A 19,942-nucleotide genomic window follows, 5' to 3' on the forward strand; every position below is an offset into this window, starting at 1 on the left:
AAAACAATTGGCGGAATTCCATCTGGGCCTGGAGCTTTGTTGGTAGGTAAATTGTCTAGGATGGATTTTACGTATCTTGTCTGTATTTCTAGGATGGATTTTACGTATCTTGTCTGTATTTTAAGTGGGGCAATTTCGGGAGAATCAAGTTCCAGTACTGGGACATTCTGGCTAGTATCGTCTATGGTAGAGTTTCTGGCAAAGGTACTGGCAAAGATATCTGCTTTCCCACGCAGGTCATTTGTAATGTTGCCATCTGAAGATTTTAGTGGGGGAATGGAAGATGACTTAAAAAAAAAAAAAAAAAAAGGTTTTACACCAGGTATCCCCGAAGGGCTAAGGCGCTGCCCCTGGGTAGAGGACTTTTGGACTGGAGCGTGTAGCATTTTATGACCGGATGCCCTTCCTGATGTCTACCAATGACCCTTGGTTGTCAAAGCTATTATTGAAGGAATTAAGAGTTGACCAGAACATTCTATTGTCATTAGGGTTGTTAAGTAGTTTTGATGCTAGCTTTTGAAGAAAGTTTGATTTAGATAGATTTAATACAGCTTTTCCATGATTTCTAGCAAGTTTAAATTGGGAGAGTGATTCACATGTTTTTGAATTTAACCCTTTAACCGCGGGTATTGTTTTGGTCTGACTGTCCTCTCCCGCGGGGGTTTCAGCCAAATGTAAACAAACCTTTTAACCTTAATAACTCTGCACAGAATAAAGCTAGAGAAAAAAATAAGGTACCATTAGAAAGTACTAACCTTCAGCTTTCCATTGATGTAGGTTTCATGACTTCGTTGACTTTCACAGGACGGGCAGTGCCGTTAGAAGTGAGGGGTGTAAAATCACTATTTTTCGCTCACACATCATTACCTTCGCTCATACACCATTACCAAATGCCAACCTCATTCTGATAATAATACTATAAACATATATGAACACTGCACATACGATAAACACCCACTCTGTGTTCACTGAGGCAGGTAAAAGGCACTGTAATTACCTGCACTTCACTGCCACATCAGCGGTGTTGTAATCACTATTTTTCGCACACACACCATTACCAAATGCCAACCTCATTCTGATAATAATACTATAAACATATATGAACACTGCACATACGATAAACACCCACTCTGTGTTCACTGAGGCAGGTAAAAGGCACTGTAATTGCCTGCACTTCACTGCCACATCAGCAGTGTTGTAATCACTATTTTTCGCTCACACACCATTACCAAATGCCAATCACATTCTGATAATAATACTATAAACATATATGAACACTGCACATACGATAAACACCCACTCTGTGTTCACTGAGACAGGTAAAAGGCACTGTAATTGCCTGCACTTCACTGCCACATCAACATGTGTTGTCACTCACACAGCTGGACAGATACTGATGCGCGCTTGGTCAGGGGTGGGGTGGGGGGCCCAGGGGGTGGGAGGTGGGGCCCCAGGGGGGGGAAGAGGGAGGTGGGGGTCGGCTGGAGTGAAAGAACTTAATAGCTACTCTCCCTTGAAACAATTGGCGCATGGAAAAAACGCGGGGTATTCAAAATATTCACAAACATTCGAGAATGACACCCGCGGTTTGGTCCAGTTTTTGCAACGTCATTCTGGAATGACACCCGCGGTTAAAGGGTTAAGTAAGAGTTATATGCTAATGACTTTTGGGCTGTTGCTCTGGCACAGCTGCCATCAAACCATTTTGGAGAGTTCAATCTTTTAGTGAACTGCTGACTTGGTATGAATAAATCCATACCAGCTAGTATTAAGTCACAAATGTGGGACTGGGTAGAACTGAGATCACTTGAGAAGAAAGACTGCCATGGAATGTCAGCAAGATAATTTCTAAATTCATCCCAGTCTGCCCTATCAAAATGCCATCGGGTTACCCTGACAAGTTCAGAACGGGGAGGTGTGGGAGGGTTAACTAATGAGGCTTTGATGAGATTGTGGTCACAGGATCCAAGTGGTGACAGTACCTCTATCCTGTATTGATCTGGATTATTTGTCAAGAATAAATCCAAGAGATGGGCATTATGGTCAGGATTATCAGGTATTATTCTTCTATGATACTCAGAAATTACATGAGTTGCATTCTTCCTCTTCTATCCCCGGGGAACCTTCAATATAATCATCAAAAGTATATCATTAACCCCTTCAGCCTGAGAAAAAAAATTAAGTTTGACCACTCAAGCAATTGAAATGCTTACCATACTTAACTGCCTCATCAGCAGCAGAGGGACCAGCGGCAATGCTACCTAGTCCACACAATTAAGGCTACAGCGACCAGTTATTTTTTCCCCCAGAGTAGCATTATGTGAGCTACAAACCCCCAACCATCTCTCGTATGTAATCCCTTATGGGCCACATCCAATTGTAGCAACTTAACTCACTAGACCATCAGGCATTCCACTGGTTCTATGGTAACCAACAAGTATTGTAAATGGTTTCCAGGGCTACAGAAAACCATTCGGTTTATCATTCTGCATAGTCACCTAAAGGCAGCACTACATTAAGTGCAGGGATGACAGACAACCCTACCTATCATTTTTTTAAATCCCATCGTAAGTTCAATATGTCAGAGAGGGAATTAATTTCTTTTGAAGTCAGACCATAAAGTGTCCAGCTCAGCTCTAACTAAGGAGCAAACCTAAAGCAGAGGTACCTCTCGATTTACACGAGTTTAAATTATACGTTTTTCAAATGACACGATGTAAAAAAAATCTGTCTTTTTGTTTACATGTTCTTTTGAAATAGCACAATTTAAGAAAAAACAAAACTCACACCAAGGGGCATTTCATTTTGCAGCTACCGAAGGTCTCACACTGTCTTCCCGCACTGGAGGACGAAAAATGCCGCCAAACACGTAATCACTGCTGTACCAGCTTCGTGTCAAACTATGCAGCCTCACCAGTGATTTACATCATTTTTTCGTCACCTAACTTACCTACATTTGATTCACAGTATACTGTAACTTAATTTTATTTACCATATAGTACTCTAGAAAGCTCACAGAACCAAACTCCTTCACTTAACATGTATTCTTAAGGGAAAATTTTGTTTAAATTACTGTACATGAAATTCAAATTACACGGCTTCTGGAACACAATACCCACATAAATCGAGAGATATCAGTATTTCAGTGACACTATAACTGCAAATGAAAAGTACTGTAATGCATTCTAAAACCATGAATCAGCTCCAAATCATGTACTGTTAATCCTTGAGTAATGTGTAGCTAAATAATGCAATTTTTGTTCTAACATGGTCAGCATAAGGTGCCAGGTCATAATCAACAAGGGGAAAATCTCAAGCTTAGACGGGAAGTGTCAGCTGGCCTCGCAACACAACTTGAAAGTCGCGCACCATGACTTCACCCACCAGACTAGACATGACTGGACGACTTACATCCGGGTACATCCACCTCTGACAACGAGGTCAACTCTGTTGTTTCAGCCCTGGACATCGAAGAATTCGACTCAGATGTTGAAAAAGGAGGTGCAAGAGCAGCAACACCTCAACAATGACAACAACACTGGGGATCGGGGGTGGGGGGAAAGTGCCGTGGAGCAACGCATCAACAACACAGAGATACCCAGCCTGACTTTTGTTTTTGTTAAAGCTATTTTAATATCATTCATGTTCTTAATTACAATAGTTATACAGTATATCTTTCTGTGTTTTACCTGATGGTGAGTATAAGTAGGGGGTAATTTATGTGGGGTATGCTGGTAAGAAGAGGGAAAAGTGAGAGTTTTGGAAAGCAGCCAGAACACACTGTCTGAGCAATGTGTGTTTGAGTACCACAATCCTGATCCAGTCCCTATCATCCGCATTACTTGATGATTGACTTTACTCATCAGTTAGTCTTCAAGATGGAGAATGCAAAAAGTAGCAGTATTTATATACTTATGGATAACCTAAAACCTCATCTAAGTATTCCATTACTCAAAAAAAAAAATCCAACCATCCATCCATCATTTAATCGTATGTTGCCCCATGAGGAGCAGGGACGCCCGGGGCTAGGCAACTTGGTCCCGACATTTAAGATGAGAGTGACCAGCCTCACTCATCCGTGAGTGGCATTACGTGAGCAATAAACCCCAACCACTGCTTGGATATAAACACTGGATCAATCTGACTGGAGCACCTTAATTACCCAAAAACCACCAGGTGCCATAATTTGGTTTTATGGCTGCCACCCAGCATAGTAAATGGTTTCCTGGTGTATGGGAAACCATTTGGCTTGTCACTCAGTGTACAGTCGCCCATAGGCAGAAGGGAGAGGAATGAATGAAGGAAAGAAAGACAGAAGAGGAAGAAAGGATGAAAGAAAAGGGCAGACACTCAATGCAGCACTACATTGAGTGAGTGGATGGTGAGCGCCCCCACCTGGAGAAAAAAAAAAAATCATTCATTATATGTAAACCTTAGAATTCTTTACAATAATCAATACTGGGCATCACTATAACTCTCTACAAGCTGAAGTCAACTTACTGAAGAAGCTGTGTATGGCTGTAGGCTTAGGCCGGCTTGCAGCACTTTTTTCTTCCTTTTTGGTCTCTTTTTCTTCCATTTGCTTTTCAACTTCCATTGCTTCTTGTGCATCCTTACATTCATCTTCATTCGTTCCTTCCATTTGCTCTTGTTTTACTTTCTCCTCTTTACTGTCCCTTTCCTTCATATTAGTATCTTTTGTTGGAGAACTCTCTTCTTTTAGCTTCCTGATCTTAGCTCTCTGCTTGTCCTCCATACTGTCACTCATACGTTTCATCTGCTTCCTGGCTGAAAATGGAAAGCACCAGTACTTCAACATTGTTACTGCACACTGTAATGAAAACTGCAAATTCAATTATATCACTGATTAAACAAATTAAATAATCAGCAGAAATAACATTTTCTACTTAATGAATGGCCACATCTATTTCCCCAGCATCAAACCTTAATTCACCAATGCTTGATTTCTACTACTGCACAGCCAACAGCTCGAGTATGCTGCAGCTGCTCATACTAACTCCATGCATAAACTTTCAATATATATATATACATCACAACTGTAAAGCAGACCTCGGCTGTTCATACATTTTCCATTTGCAAATATTGAGATTTGCCAGTCATGGCAGGCTACATATCTACCATTTATGAGTTACTGGCATCAAATGTTTACAAGGTGATTGGTGGAAGTGATCATCCACTCATTCTTCTTTCACCACTCATTCTTCCTTCAATTTTATAATTCTTTGTCTGTGTCTGCACACCTCTCTTTGTATTTCTTCCAACCTTCCTGTCACTGTTTATTACAGTACTCTTTTTTCCACTTCAGGTGGCTCTAAACTGAGTGACAAGCCTAATGATTTCCTGTAACCCGGGAAACATTTACAACACTGGGTGGTAAACATATACAGTAAGCAAATAATGGGGTGATGTGGAGCCTACTATCGTGCCCATGTTAACCCTATCAGGTTTCTGGGCTGGGCAGATTATGTCTGTGCTAGAGTAAGCCACTACCGCGCTGACCCACATCTTAGTGACGAGATGTTTTCTCTGATCGCTCTGTGTAAATACACTTTTCATGATAGAATGTTGGTTTGGGTGTCATTTTAAAGCTGAATAGTTGTACTTTATTGTGTTAAAAAAAAAAAAAAAAAAAAAAAAAAAAAAAAGGGTAAAAATGACGAGTTAAAATCAAGTGAAAACCTAAAACTTTACACCTTGCTGTAGAAAAATATTCAGCATAAAAAATAAATAAATAAATAAAATAAAATAAAAAGGAAAAATGAAAAAATATTAACGATATATATATATATAGCATATGGGGTGGTACTACTACTCTGCGGCCAGGTTGTGTAAGGAAGAATACTGCCACCGTATTCCCTGCGTGTCGTAAAAGGCGACTAAAAGGGGCGGGGTGAGGGGACTAGGGACCCCCTCTTCTGTTTTTTAGTTCCTAAAAAGAGAGAGGACAGAGAAAGGGATGGGGGATGGAGTTATCCCCGTACCCTGAAGATTGGGTCTATGAATGTGCGTGGATGTAGTACGATTGAGGCTAAAAGGGAGGAGATTGGGAGAATGTTTGTGAGAAGAAAGTTGGATGTGTTAGCTTTGAGTGAAACGAAGATGATAGGGAAGGGTGAGTCTATGTTTGGAAGTGTGAATGGAAGATTGCCAGGTGTTGATAGACGAAGGGCAAGAGAAGGTGTGGTCTTGTTAGTGAGTCCGGAAGTACAGCAGTGTGTGACTGAATGGAAGGAGGTGTCATCGAGACTGATGTGGGTGAAAGCGAAATTTGAACGTGAGTTGTGGGTGTTTGTGAGTGCATATGGGCCTGTTAGTGAAAGGGATGAAGAAGAGAGGGAGTCTTTCTGGAATAATGTTGATGAGTGTCTGCAGAGTTTTGGAGCAAATGTGAATGTGGTAATGATGGGAGAACTGAATGCTAGAGTGGGAAATGTAGCAGCTGAAGGTGTAATTGGTATGCATAATGTGCCTGGAAGAAATGAAAATGGGGAACGAATGATAGCGGTGTGTGTTGAGCGAGAGATGGTGATTGGAAATACGCTGTTTGAGAAGAAAGATATTTATAAGTATACATGGGTGAGACAGGAGGGTGGAAGGGTTGTTGATAGAGCTATGATGGACTATGTGGTTGTGTCTAGGAATGTAATAGGAAGATTGTTGGATGTGAGAGTTCAGAGAGGGGAGGGTGGAGGTATATCTGACCACTAACTGGTGGAGGGAAAGTTAAGCGTAGGTAAGAGATGGGTGAGAGCTAGTAGGGTTAGGTGTGGCAGGGAGGTTTTGAATGTGAGTGAGTTGGATAAAAGAGAGAAAAAGATTGAGTATCAGGAGAAATTGAAAGATGAGTGGAATGCAGTGAAAGATCAGGAAAATGGCAGTGTGGAGGAGGAATGGCAGTTGTTTAAGAGTGCTGTGGTGGGGCATGCAGAAGAGGTGTGTGGTGTGAGACGTGTTGGTGGTGGTGTAAGAAAAGGAAGTGAATGGTGATGCGAGGAAGTACGTATGGCTGTGGCTGAGAAGAGACGTGTATATGAAGTGTGGCTGCAGAGGAAGGATGAGATGTCATATGAAAGGTATAAGGAAAAGAGGAATAGGGCGAGAAGGGCGCGTGATGCTAAAGTGGCAGCAGATGAGAGGTGGGGTAGGTGGCTGACAGAGAATTTTCAACAGAATAAGAAAATGTTTTGGAAGGAGGTGAACAGGGTGCGAAAGGGAGAGTCTGGGAAGGAAGAACGAGTAAAAGCAGAGGATGGAAGGATGTTAACTGAGATGGATGCAGTAAGGAAGAGATGGGAACAGTATTTTGAAAGATTGTTAAATGTAGAGGAGGAAAGGGTGGCTGAGATTGTGGCAGATGGAAGGGTGCAAGGAATAAATGTGTTGGGAGAGTTGAATGATTCTTTGATCACGAAGGAGGAAGTGGAGAAGGCAGTAAAGGAGATGAAAACAGGGAAAGCTGCAGGTATGGATGGGTGTGCTGTGGAATGCCTGAAGGGTGGTGGAGTGGCTATTGTTGACTGGTTAGTAAGATTGTTGAATGTGTGCTTTGTGAAAGGTATGGTGCCAATTGACTGGGCAAGTGCTTGTGTGGTCCCGCTGTATAAAGGCAAGGGTGATAAGTATGAATGTACTAGCTTTAGGGGTGTAAGTCTGTTGAGTGTTGTAGGTAAGGTTTATGGTAGAGTGTTAATTATGGGGGTTAGAGAGGGTACAGAGGGAGTGATTGGTGATGAGCAGTGTGCCTTTAGGAGAGGGAGGGGATGCATGGATCAGGTGTTTGCTGTGAGACAAGTGTGTGAAAAGTATTTAGCGAAAGACAAGGATGTGTTTTGGGCATTCATGGATTTAGAGAAAGCGTACGATAGAATTGATAGGGAGGCTTTGTGGACTGTTTTAAGATTGTATAGACTTGATGGTAGGTTACTAAAAGGGGTGAAAAGTTTTTATGTAAATAGTAGATCGTGTGTAAGAGTGGGAAATGCTGTGAGTGATTGATTTCCCGTGAGTGGGGCTGCGACAGGGATGTGTGATGTTGCCTTGGTTGTTTAATATTTACATGGATGGTGCTGTAAGGGAGGTGAAAGCAAGAGTTTTAGGTGGAGGTCTGAGTCTGGTGAATGTTGATGGTGAAGAGTGGAATCTGAAGCAGCTGCCATTTGCAGATGATACTACACTGGTGGCTGATTCAGAGAGATTGAGACAGTTGGTAGAGGAGTTTGAAAGGGTGTGTGAAAGGAGGAAATTGAAAGTAAATGAGAATAAGAGTAAAGTGATGAAGTGTACGAGGTTGGTATGAGGTAGGGGGATGAATATAATTTTGAATGGCGAGTTGCTTGACGAGGTAGAGTGTTTTAAATATCTAGGGTCATATGTTGCTGTGGATGGAAGAATAGATGCAGAAGTGAAGTTTAGAATAAATGAAGTAGGAAAGGTGCTGGGAGGAATGAAAAAAGTGTTTAGATGTCGTTCACTTAGAATGGATGTAAAGAGAAGACTGTATGAGGGTGTTGTGGTACTGACTGCGTTATATGGGGCTGAAACATGGAATATGGGTGTAGCAGAGAGGAAAAGTTTGAATGTAATGGAGATGAGGTGTCTGAGGAGTATGTGTGGAGTGACGCATATGGATCAAGTGCGAAATGATGAAGTGCAAAGGAGAACTGGAGTTGTTCGGGAGATGGCTGGTAGAGTTGCACAGAGGGTGTTGCAATGGTTTGGGCATATGGAGAGAATGGATAATGAGCGATTGGTGAAAAAGATAACTAGATCTGATGTGAGAGGTGTAAGGCTGAGAAGAAGACCACGAACAGGATGGATGGACAGTGTGAAGAGAGCGCTGGATGCGAGAGGGACGTCTGTTGAGCAACGAAGAGTGGCTGTGCGTGACAGAAATAAATGGAGAGAAATTGTGAATGAATAAGTGATGACGCAGCCCTGAGGGGATATTCTCCCGGATTTGGTCTGATCAGCTAGTCAGGTCAGCTGCAGGTAAGGGGATGGGTCTGTTATGATGTGGCAGGGGTAAACCAGCTCTGCTGTCGGGCCCTGCTGTGGATGTCACTGATTGCATTGCGCAGCTGACCCTTGTGCGGTGTGGTGCGGTGAGGATCTGTCCCTTCTCCCCTTTGGGGCTAAGATGCGAATGAATGTGTCTGAATGGATGAGTAAATGGGAAGTGTGCCGTCCTGTCTCGGCTACCTCCCTTTCCTTGGGGGAAGCAGCCTAGGTATATAGATAGATATATAAATATATATACATATACTTATATATACAGGTTCACTGGGTGGAAATGCAAATGTGGCATCCATCCAGGAACCAAAGCTCCACATCCTTCTCTACTCCTCGCTGTGGTAAGGCAGTGTCCACTACATGGAAATATCACGTTCATGCATGGGATGGCCCTGCCGGGTGGTTGCTTGCCTGCATCTAATGGGTTTGGCCAGCCAGACAGACTGGGGTTCTAAACAACAATGAAATGAAACAAATAATGATATCCCTGTATAATACTGTACTGCATCTTCTTAACTTTTATACTGTACTGCTGCAACAGAACCAAGGGCAGGATAGTTGGTATAAGCACACGCTACAAAGTACAAACCTGACCACCAGAGGCTAGCTACAGAGCTTGGTGTTCAAAGGTAGTGGAAATTAGTATAATACTAATAATAAATCTGAACATTTACCTCCAAATGCCAAACTCTATACCTGAAAACCACAAACAAAACAACAACATAAGAAACTACAGTACAATCATTCCTAGTTTAAACTGGTTTAACAAAATAAACTTCCACTAGCTATGAAGTTGTTAATCAACAGGGGAACTATTTTTGAATGACAGGTCACTGTTCATCATAAACAATCAAGATGTGCAGTGAAGAGTCGTGGTTGATAAAGCTACAGTAAACTTTCCATCAGTTATAAAGTTGTTAATCACCAGAGGGAACTTTTTTATACAACAGGCCACTACTCATTAACCCTTTAACCGCGGGTGTCATTCCAGAATGACGTTGCAAAAACTGGACCAAACCGCGGGTGTCATTCTCGAATGTTTGTGAATATTTTGAATACCCCGCGTTTTTTCCGTGCGCCAATTGTTTCAAGGGAGAGTAGCTATTAAGTTCTTTCACTCCAGCCGACCCCCACCTCCCTCTTCCCCCCCCTGGGGACCCACCTCCCACCCCCTGGGCCCCCCACCCCACCCCTGACCAAGCGCGCATCAGTATCTGTCCAGCTGTGTGAGTGACAACACATGTTGATGTGGCAGTGAAGTGCAGGCAATTACAGTGCCTTTTACCTGTCTCAGTGAACACAGAGTGGGTGTTTATCGTATGTGCAGTGTTCATATATGTTTATAGTATTATTATCAGAATGTGATTGGCATTTGGTAATGGTGTGTGAGCGAAAAATAGTGATTACAACACCGCTGATGTGGCAGTGAAGTGCTGGCAATTACAGTGCCTTTTACCTGCCTCAGTGAACACAGAGTGGGTGTTTATCGTATGTGCAGTGTTCATATATGTTTATAGTATTATTATCAGAATGAGGTTGGCATTTGGTAATGGTGTGTGAGCGAAAAATAGTGATTACAACACCGCTGATGTGGCAGTGAAGTGCAGGTAATTACAGTGCCTTTTACCTGCCTCAGTGAACACAGAGTGGGTGTTTATCGTATGTGCAGTGTTCATATATGTTTATAGTATTATTATCAGAATGAGGTTGGCATTTGGTAATGGTGTATGAGCGAAGGTAATGATGTGTGAGCGAAAAATAGTGATTTTACACCCCTCACTTCTAACGGCACTGCCCGTCCTGTGAAAGTCAACAAAGTCATGAAACCTACATCAATGGAAAGCTGAAGGTTAGTACTTTCTAATGGTACCTTATTTTTTTCTCTAGCTTTAGTCTGTGCAGAGTTATTAAGGTTTAAAGGTTTGTTTACATTTGGCTGAAACCCCCGCGGGAGAGGACAGTCAGACCAAAACAATACCCGCGGTTAAAGGGTTAATAAGCAGTCAAAATGTGCAGCGAAGAGTTATGGTTGACACAACTCAAACTATCATTTACCTCAGTATATTGTTTATTTCATGAAATTGCCTGTGGATTATATTTACCACATAAAAAAACCCAGTCACATAAAATACATTTTGATTCTTAGTTGCAGACTCGAACACAATTCTTTAATAACTGAGAAGATCATCTTCCTTGCTGGAAATAAATTCCTTCCTTAATAAAATATAATATTCACCTCAAACAAGCATATACAATAGGGTATTGTTGTACTGTTAGAGCTGGTACAATAAATCAAGCTTCAATGAGCCAAATAAGCTCAGACAACATCTCATTCACTCAAAACTTACCAGTTTTCCTGAGAGGAGGAACAGTATCAACAGTGAAGCCAGGAGAGACCTGTGATGATGAGACTGAAGTTTTCTCAGGGGTAGATGAGAGACCAACTTCATTTCTGCTACTGCCACCAGCAGCCATCATTTTTTCATCAAAACCATCTTTCTTCTTTCCACTATTACCATCATAATCATCACCCTTGTCTTCAGAAGACGCTTTGCTGCTGCTTTCCTCAGTTTTCATTTTCTCATTTTTGGAAAGTGGTTTCTTGTTAGGTGAAGATTTCTCCAAGGAACTTGCATTTTCATCTTCATCTGATTTCTTACATTTCATGCTTATATTTATATTTTTATCCTCTAACTCTGCTTTGCTTTGCTGCGTTGTTTCACTGGCAGTACTATTTTTCACTCCATCTTTAGCTGAATTACTTTTGTCTTCTACATCACTGTTGTCCTTGTCAATTTTGGCAAATCTGGACAATTTTTTTCTGAAATTATTCTCCTTCTCCCCTTCACACTTTTTTGGAGATAAGCTGAAAATTAAAATCTGTGAGAATACCTTCACTGCATGCAGTACTAGAAACAATATCTTAAAATGAAAAATTAAACAGGCAAGCTTCACTTTAAATCTCTGATGTATGCAGACTAGAGACCCTATAGATAATCAAGAGACACAACAATGCTGATGGTTTCTGACTGGCTGATGAATCGAACACCATGATGTATCTCTCACCTGCAATCTTATTAGTCCTTATCCTCCATAATACATCATTGTTGAAATGCAACAAAATCTGATGTAAAAATAGCAATATTACAGTAAATTATGAAAAAGTAGAAATTTTGTAAATTACAGATTATTACTTATATCTGGCATTTGTGGAAGTGATGCTACACCCAAGAGGGTCCACAAATGGAGCTGTCAGGTCTCTTTATAGTGGTACGTTGTGACGACCATCATCCACTCACTTGATATAATGGTGCCTACTTCTTCCTACACCACACAACCATTTACAAAGATTGGTGGTAACCACCAACCCATACACATTCCCTACTTATCAACAAGTGGGTTGGCGGAGGGTTAGTGCCCCTCCCTGTAAAACAGCTAACTCAAAGACATGTGGCCACCCCTTGTGGGATCAAGGCGTCCGGCTATAGAAAGATGTCTATATCTATAGGGTCTGTATTGCAGGCATGATGTTTTTGGTACAAGACTGAGGGCTTAAAAGCACAAATAACACTCATTTCTACCTTTAACCAAACCTGAATATTAAACTGTACACCACACCACTTCAATATGGATACATATCGGGTGTCTAAAAAGTTCATGCACATATACCAGTATATATATTAACTTTCAGTATGCAAAAGCAAACTACCAAAGACTGGGAACCATCAAAATTGTCTCTTGTGAAGTAATGCAATTAAGAGAACATGGAGTTACAAAGTGAGAAATTACATTTGGACAAAGACTGGGGAACGTTCAAACTCTGCCTAAACCTGTTTGGAATTCCAAGAAGGGAGCACTGTGCTTGAGATGATAATGCTTAGTTATATGCAGTAGAAATGCATGATGAGAGAGGAGAAAATAATAGTAATGAACAAACAAATCTTGTAGGATATCGATTTTTCCTAAACTACTACTAACCAAAACTAATACCAACTGCAAAAGTTACCTGGTGGAGGCCTGCTGGTCTGTGTCATCCTCACTGTCACTCTCAATAACTCTTTTCTTTCGTCGGGTCGCCTTCTTGACGGGTGAGTCTTCATTCTCGTTGCACAATGACCTGTAGTAGTCACAAATAAACTTAACTTTTCATCCTCATAATGCTCTACTTGTCAGATAAACATGACAAGAAACTAAGACTCTACTAATATGAAGCTAAGAAATGCTGAGGTGGATTGTGTGAGCTTAGACAGCAATATACAAGATATACATGTTCTGACAATCATCCAAGTACAAAAATTTCTCTAATATGTAAGCCAAAAACAAACTCCCAGTTACAAAAATTCACCCACATATCAGAACATTTATTTTCTATTCCTATCATTTTGTATCGTTTATAAAGCCTTTAACATCCTTGCATGCATCAGCCTTAGTCATCTAACAACAGTACTCCATGCTGCTTGATTTCTGGTAGCCTCCCTATTCAGTCCCTTATCCCTGAGGTCACATCTACGAGATCATCCCATGTATTTTTTTGTCTGCCTCTTGCGACCATGTAATGGGGTGTATAAAAGCCCGCGTTGCTTAGAGCCAAATTCAAGATATGTTCATTTCGAGATGCCTGGACACACTGTGTCTGAAAGACTGGAGATCATAGGAAGTAGGAAATACAGACAGAGGGAGACAGTTCCAGAGTTGACCTGTTGCATAAAAGAAGGACTGGGAGTAATGGTTAACTCTTGAGTTTGTTGCTAGATGAGCGTTACGCACCCGTCGTACAGCTGGAGAGATGCAAGCAGACAGTTCAGAGGAGAAATGACCATGGAAGTAGCGATAGAAAAGAGATAAAGAGGCAATAGTGTGGCGAAGAGACAGAGGTTGAAGGGAGCAGTAAGATGAGCAGAATTAATGAGATGAAATGCCTTTGACTCCACCCTAATAAGAAGAGCTCTATGTGGGGAGCCTCCCCACACATAAGAATTGTACTCCGTACAGGGGTGAATAAATCCCGTGTATGAAGTCAACAACTGTGCAGGGGTAAAGAAGGAACAGAGTTGGCTTAGCACACCTAATCTCTTGGAAGCAGATTTTACCAGAGATGTAGTATAATCTTTCCAAGATAAATCCCAGGTGCATGAAACCCCAAGCATGTTCAAGGATGATGCTGGATTGAGCTGGATATTATTAAATTTTAGTGGGCACTCCTGTGGAAGATTCTGTCAGGTTGATAGGTGTAGAAAGAGTCTTAGATGCATTAAAAACAACAAGATTATTTTTACCCCAGTCAGAGATATGAGCCAGACATTAGGAGTGCCATAGCCTCATCCCATGTTTGTTGAAGTAACTGCTGAGATGGACGTTATGGGAATCGAATGGAAAGGTGAAGGGTGGAATCATCAGCATATGAGTGGATAGGGTTAGATGTACAGCTTAGAAGGTCATTGATGAAAAAGAGGGAGAGAGTTGGTGATAGGACAGAGCCCTGAGGAACACCACTGTTAACAGATCTAGGAGAAGAACAATGGCCGTCTACAACAGCGGCTATAGAACGACCAGAAAGGAAGCTGTAGATGAAGGCACAGATAGAAGGATAGAAACCGTAAGAGGGCAGTTTGGAAATTAAAGATTTATGCCAGACTCAATCAAAAGCCTTTCAGATGTCAAAGTGCAATGGCAAAGCTTTCGCCAAAGTCCCAAAAAGAGGATGACCGGGAGTATGAAAGGTAGGTGAGAAGATCGCCAGTGGAGCTTCCCTGACGGAACCCACACTGACGATCAGAAAGAAGGTTGTGATAGGAAAGATGTTTTAAAATTTTTCTGTTAAGAACAGACTCAAAAACCTTTGAGACACAGGATGTTAAAGCAATTGGACGATAGTTAGAGGTTTGGGAATGGTCACCCTTCTTTGGGACTGGCTGAATGAGAGCAAACTTCCAGCAAGAAGGAAAGGTACAAGTTGAAAGACAAAGGTGAAAGAGTTTACCTAGGCAGGGTGTAAGCACAGAAGCACAGTTCTTGAGGACAACAGAATGGACTCCATCAGGCCCATATGCCTTGTTAGTATTGAGGCCAGTGATGGCAGAAATACATCTGCTGAAGAAATTTTAATGTCAGCCATGAGGAAGTCAGAGGGGGAAGTGATGGAGGAACAGCACTGGAATCGTCTAAAGTGGAATTGGAGGAGAAAGTCTGAGCAAAGAGATCTGCTTTATCAGCAGAAGAAATAGCTACAGAGCCATCAGAGTAGTGTGGGATGTGAGGCGGGGCTTAGAGGGCTATGATGTTGTTTGACTGTATCTTAAACCTTACATCCCGGGGGTGAGCTGTCTGTGTGTGGTTCACGGGCTCCCCCAGTGGTGGCCTCCAGTGTGCTATGCTACCACGTGTGAGAAACTGACCAAATTAATCACCAGGGGGAGAAAAGAGTGATGTAATGGAGTGTATAAAAGCCCGCATTGCTTAGTGGCAATGTGGAGATCCTCTCTTTAGCTTAGTGGTAACGTGGGTGTGTAAGAAGCGTAAGTGCCAGAGTTCAAATCCCGGCCAGACCAGTGATTAATTTGTTAAGTTTCAGTTCGGTCCTTTACAACCATACCCCCGATGTTCACATTTCTCACCTCAGGAATTTACTGTGAATATAATACTGACATTCAACACAATTTACAACTTAGCCTGTGGGAAAAATGGGGCAGCATATGCACTATATGAGATATTCTCCAAACCCACATCCCCTTATCCATCCCTAAAACGACTTTTTTTACATCCTACCAACACTACTTGATAGAATGTACTGTACAGTACAGTATCTACTACTAATAATAGATACTGGTATCAATAAAGGAGGTCTGCAGTTTCCTCTAGTACATTCAGAGAAAACATGGAAACTGGATACCCAATCCTGTAATATGAAGGCCGATTTGAAAGCATTACATAACACTGTAGGTGTAGTATACCTGTAGTTAGCAGATGGAAGCCCATTCTAAAACATGTTCTATGACATCAATGTGATATCTGCCCTTCTTTCCCATATTTTGTATCCTTTATGAGTTTTGGAGGGGGGCAGGGACTGATCCCCTCTAAAAATAATGATGGAAAATTTTATATAGTGGAAGACATAATCAAAGACCCGGATGAACTAACCTGACAAGTTTCGTTGAAATCCATGTACTCAATTTCCTCTATTTCTGTTCATTTTTATTTTGGGGAGGGGGAGGCTGACCCCCCCAAGACTCACCGGTGAGGGAGGTCGTGCTCCCCAAATATCACATTACAGATAGGAGTCCAATGTACAGCATGTTCTAAGACATCAAAGCTATATCTGCCCTCCTTTCACCATTTTTGAGAATGTTTACTCTGCTGAGTGGGGCTACCCCCTCCCTAACAGTCATGGTAGGGAAACTGTATACCATACTGCAAGACCTTCGCAGTAACTAGATGAATTCACCTGGGAAATTTCATTGAAATATATCAAATGGCCTAGGAAGATTCAATGCATGTACACACACACACACACACACACATTAGCTTTAACCAAAGTACTAAATCATTTCAGAGCCAGTGCAGAAGCAAGCATGCAGTGGTTTTGGTTCAATGGAACACAGTAATGAGAACTAACACTTACTTTTCATCATCTTTTTTTTTCTGAGAGGTACCACTACCTCCACCTTCCTCAGGCTTCTTTGGTTTTGGGGTGGAGAAAAAGGCTCTGAAATAAAACAGGAAATGCATTCATATCAAGTACCTGTACAGTGTATTTTTTTTCCGACAAGAAACATAAAACAGGAAAGAAGTTATTTTATTTTATTTTTTTTTTTTACCATATTACTATAGTTGTGGTGCACGAGTCTGAAGGTGTCATTATCGTGCCCTGGCAACCTACCCGTCAAGAGTGCGTCCAATATCGTGTACAGTATGATACGCATGTAATTCGTGAATAATATGTTCATGTATAATAATATTCATGTATAGCTAATAATGATTCATGTATAATCTGATACAAAATCAGACACTGCTGACTAGCAGGTGGACAGGGTACGATAATGACACCTTCAGACTCATAGTAACACTTTCTACAAAAAATGTTAACACTGGGAATCGATTCTGGTTCTACTACCAAACTATCACAGTCAGCAGTGGATAACTTGTATCATGGATGAGTCAGCTAACATTGAGAAAACACATTTTCCCCCCTATTCTGTACTGTATTGTATATCTCACTCGTTAAAGTCTTATTTTTCCCTTTTCATTTTCTCAACAAACTGGAATAAGAAATAAATTTGTTCCATTTACATTATAACCTAGCATAATTCCAAACATATGAATGAATAAATCACAGTAACCCACATGCAACGTTGGGTCTGGTTAGTACTTGGATGGGTGACCGCCTGGGAACACCAGATGCTGTTGGCATCCCTACGTCAAGTGGGGTTGGTGGAGGATTAGTGCCCCTCCCTGTAAAACAATTAACTCTAAGCCCTTGGCCACCCTGTCTGGGATACATGGCGTCTGGCAATGAATGAATGAATGAATGAACCCACATGCACATGCCTGACATCAGTAGTGTAGCTACAGGCTTGGTAATTAGCCACACAATAATAACATATAGCCAGAGAACACTAACCCACAAGAAAACCAAGTCCAAGCTTGGACTAAATAATTTTGTTATAAATAGTTATACAGTAGTTATAAAACTTATTATCATACATATCTTAGATCCCTATTTTTGCAACAGCTTCCAGCAGGTGCGATGAAATACTGAATTGGCGGTCATTTACCGAATGGGCACCAAATCGGCACTTATATTAGGAAATTATAATTTTTAATCACTATATGGTTCATACACACACAACTATCTCAAATCTGGTCAAAAACTTGAGCTTTAAAAAAAAAAAAAAAAAAAAAAAAAAAATAGGAGCAAAAATATGCTAAGGCTGGCAGGTCTTTCCCCTTTAGATTGCCAACATGCCTTGACAGACCCATGTTTTGCAAAAATATTGATTTACAGTGCATATAGATGTACTTCCATGTTAAATTAAAACTTATACAAACAACGAGTCTGTCAAGGAGAGTTGCTGAGCTAAAGGCGAAAGCACTTCTGCTAACTTTAGCAAGTACATGCCCTACATCCTGATTATTTAACATTTAAATTAACAACAAAATTTTACTGGATTTCAGATAACTAGGTGTGCATGAACCTATATGGTGATAAAAATTATAATAGTTTCCACTTAAAAGTACTGATTTGATCTTTGGCTGCACCCTTTCAGCAACAGCTTCCAGCAGTCTAAAATGCCAGTACTTGAGTATAACCCAGTTTTAACATACACACAATATTGGACAGGACCCAGCATACAAGTACTACATGGGATCTACTCCACTCACCACCTCTGTAGAAGAAAAAGACAGGAATCATCACCACCCTTGCCTTGAAACTTACTGTACAAGTGGTCAAAGGCAGCAGTGAGTGTCAACTCAATGGTGGGCCTCTTAGAGAACACTTTCACATGTCTGGACCCTGAAATGTTCCTAACACTGTACACAGCACTAATCAGGCCATGACTCGAGCATTCCATCCAGGCGTGGTCTCCTTATACCAGGAGGGACATACTGAAACTGAAGCACGTACAACATCACGTCACAAAATTAGTTCCAGAACTGACTGAGCTTCCACTGAGACAAAGGTTGACGAGCATTGGTATCATATCACCAGAACAACGCAGGATTAGAGGGGATGTGATTGAAGCCTACAAAATAATAAAAGGTTTTGACAAGGTCAAGGATGGTTGTTTCCTATGGCTAGCACAAGGGATAATCACCTGGAAACACGGGGACACAGTCTAAAACTAGCAAAGCCCCGACACAGAACAACCCAGAGGAATATCTTCTTTAGTGCAAGTGATAAATAAATGGAATAGTCTGTTTGACTTTGTAATTTGCAGCCCCAGTACTGACGTGTTTAATAAGTACGACCAACATGAGACTGAGCTATTGAGGAAAGGTGCCGTTTATGAGCTTTGACTTCCTTGCCTCTTATATTACCACTATGGAAGCTGGAGGATCTCTGGAAAACTTACAGTTACTGAAATTACCATAATAATATATGGTCATCACTCAGCTTAAGCAATTCTAAACAATTCTCATCTATAAACATCCACCAGATTTTGTGTGTGTGAATGTACCGTACTTAGTAAATAGGGAATGAGGCAAATTTCTCCACTTCCTGCCTCCACCTGTTACTTTACTGCATGTCACAAATGAATTTAAAATTATGAAAGATAATCCCTGTCATAAAAATTTCATAATTTGTTAATGGCAGCTCTCCTGCAGTTTGTCTGGGTACTGAAATTCCAAACGTTATCAACGGCCATGCCACGTTGAGTACACCGCTTCCCGTCCGATCAGCGAAGTTAAGCAACGTTGGGTCTGGTTAGTACTTGGATGGGTGACCGCCTGGGAACACCAGATGCTGTTGGCATCCCTACGTCAAGTGGGGTTGGTGGAGGATTAGTGCCCCTCCCTGTAAAACAATTAACTCTTAAGCCCTTGGCCACCCTGTCTGGGATACATGGCGTCTGGCAATGAATGAATCAATTTTGGCAAGGTTAACGTAGCTGGCTTCAACGGAGATAAGTGCTAGTGAATCTCCCCTCTTTCCTTTTTTACTAAGTACAGGTATGTTAAAAAGTATTTTCAACCTGACGCGTTTAGGCTACTGTAAAGAATCTATCTATCTATCTATATACCTAGGCTGCCAGAAAATACTACAAGTTTAACTTAGTGATAAGCATATGAATTTGTGTCCGCTTGTTACGATTCCGTCACCTAGCAACACCACCAATTTAAAACACCGCCATAATTATTGATTCTCTGCAGGTCTATATGTGTTACGTATATTCATAAAGACACCAAGAAGATT

The 19,942-nt window shown here is 41.3% G+C and overlaps 1 protein-coding gene and 1 non-coding gene across 2 annotated transcripts in view; one reads left to right on the plus strand and one right to left on the minus strand.

Moving 5' to 3' along the window:
* DNAlig1 (DNA ligase 1) overlaps positions 1-16,726 on the minus strand; it is a 95,491-nt gene extending 78,765 nt beyond the window's left edge. Inside the window, exons 1-3 of the mRNA XM_080278917.1 lie at positions 16,649-16,726; positions 13,037-13,147; positions 4,501-4,788 (exon numbers count right to left, since the gene is read on the minus strand). Of these exons, the coding sequence (XP_080135043.1) occupies positions 4,501-4,788; positions 13,037-13,147; positions 16,649-16,658 (409 nt within the window). The 5' untranslated portion in view covers positions 16,659-16,726. The remainder of the gene's footprint in view (positions 1-4,500; positions 4,789-13,036; positions 13,148-16,648) is intronic.
* A 2,656-nt stretch (positions 16,727-19,382) lies between these two features.
* Positions 19,383-19,501, plus strand: LOC145408123 (5S ribosomal RNA). Its single transcript, XR_013898869.1, has one exon. It is a non-coding gene; the product is annotated as a 5S ribosomal RNA (ribosomal RNA).
* Positions 19,502-19,942: the final 441 nt, after the last annotated feature.

This window comes from Coenobita brevimanus, chromosome 75 (assembly GCF_032717465.1).
Source record: "Coenobita brevimanus isolate Jiangsu-jjx chromosome 75, ASM3271746v2, whole genome shotgun sequence".
NCBI classification, from domain to species: Eukaryota; Metazoa; Arthropoda; class Malacostraca; order Decapoda; family Coenobitidae; genus Coenobita; species Coenobita brevimanus.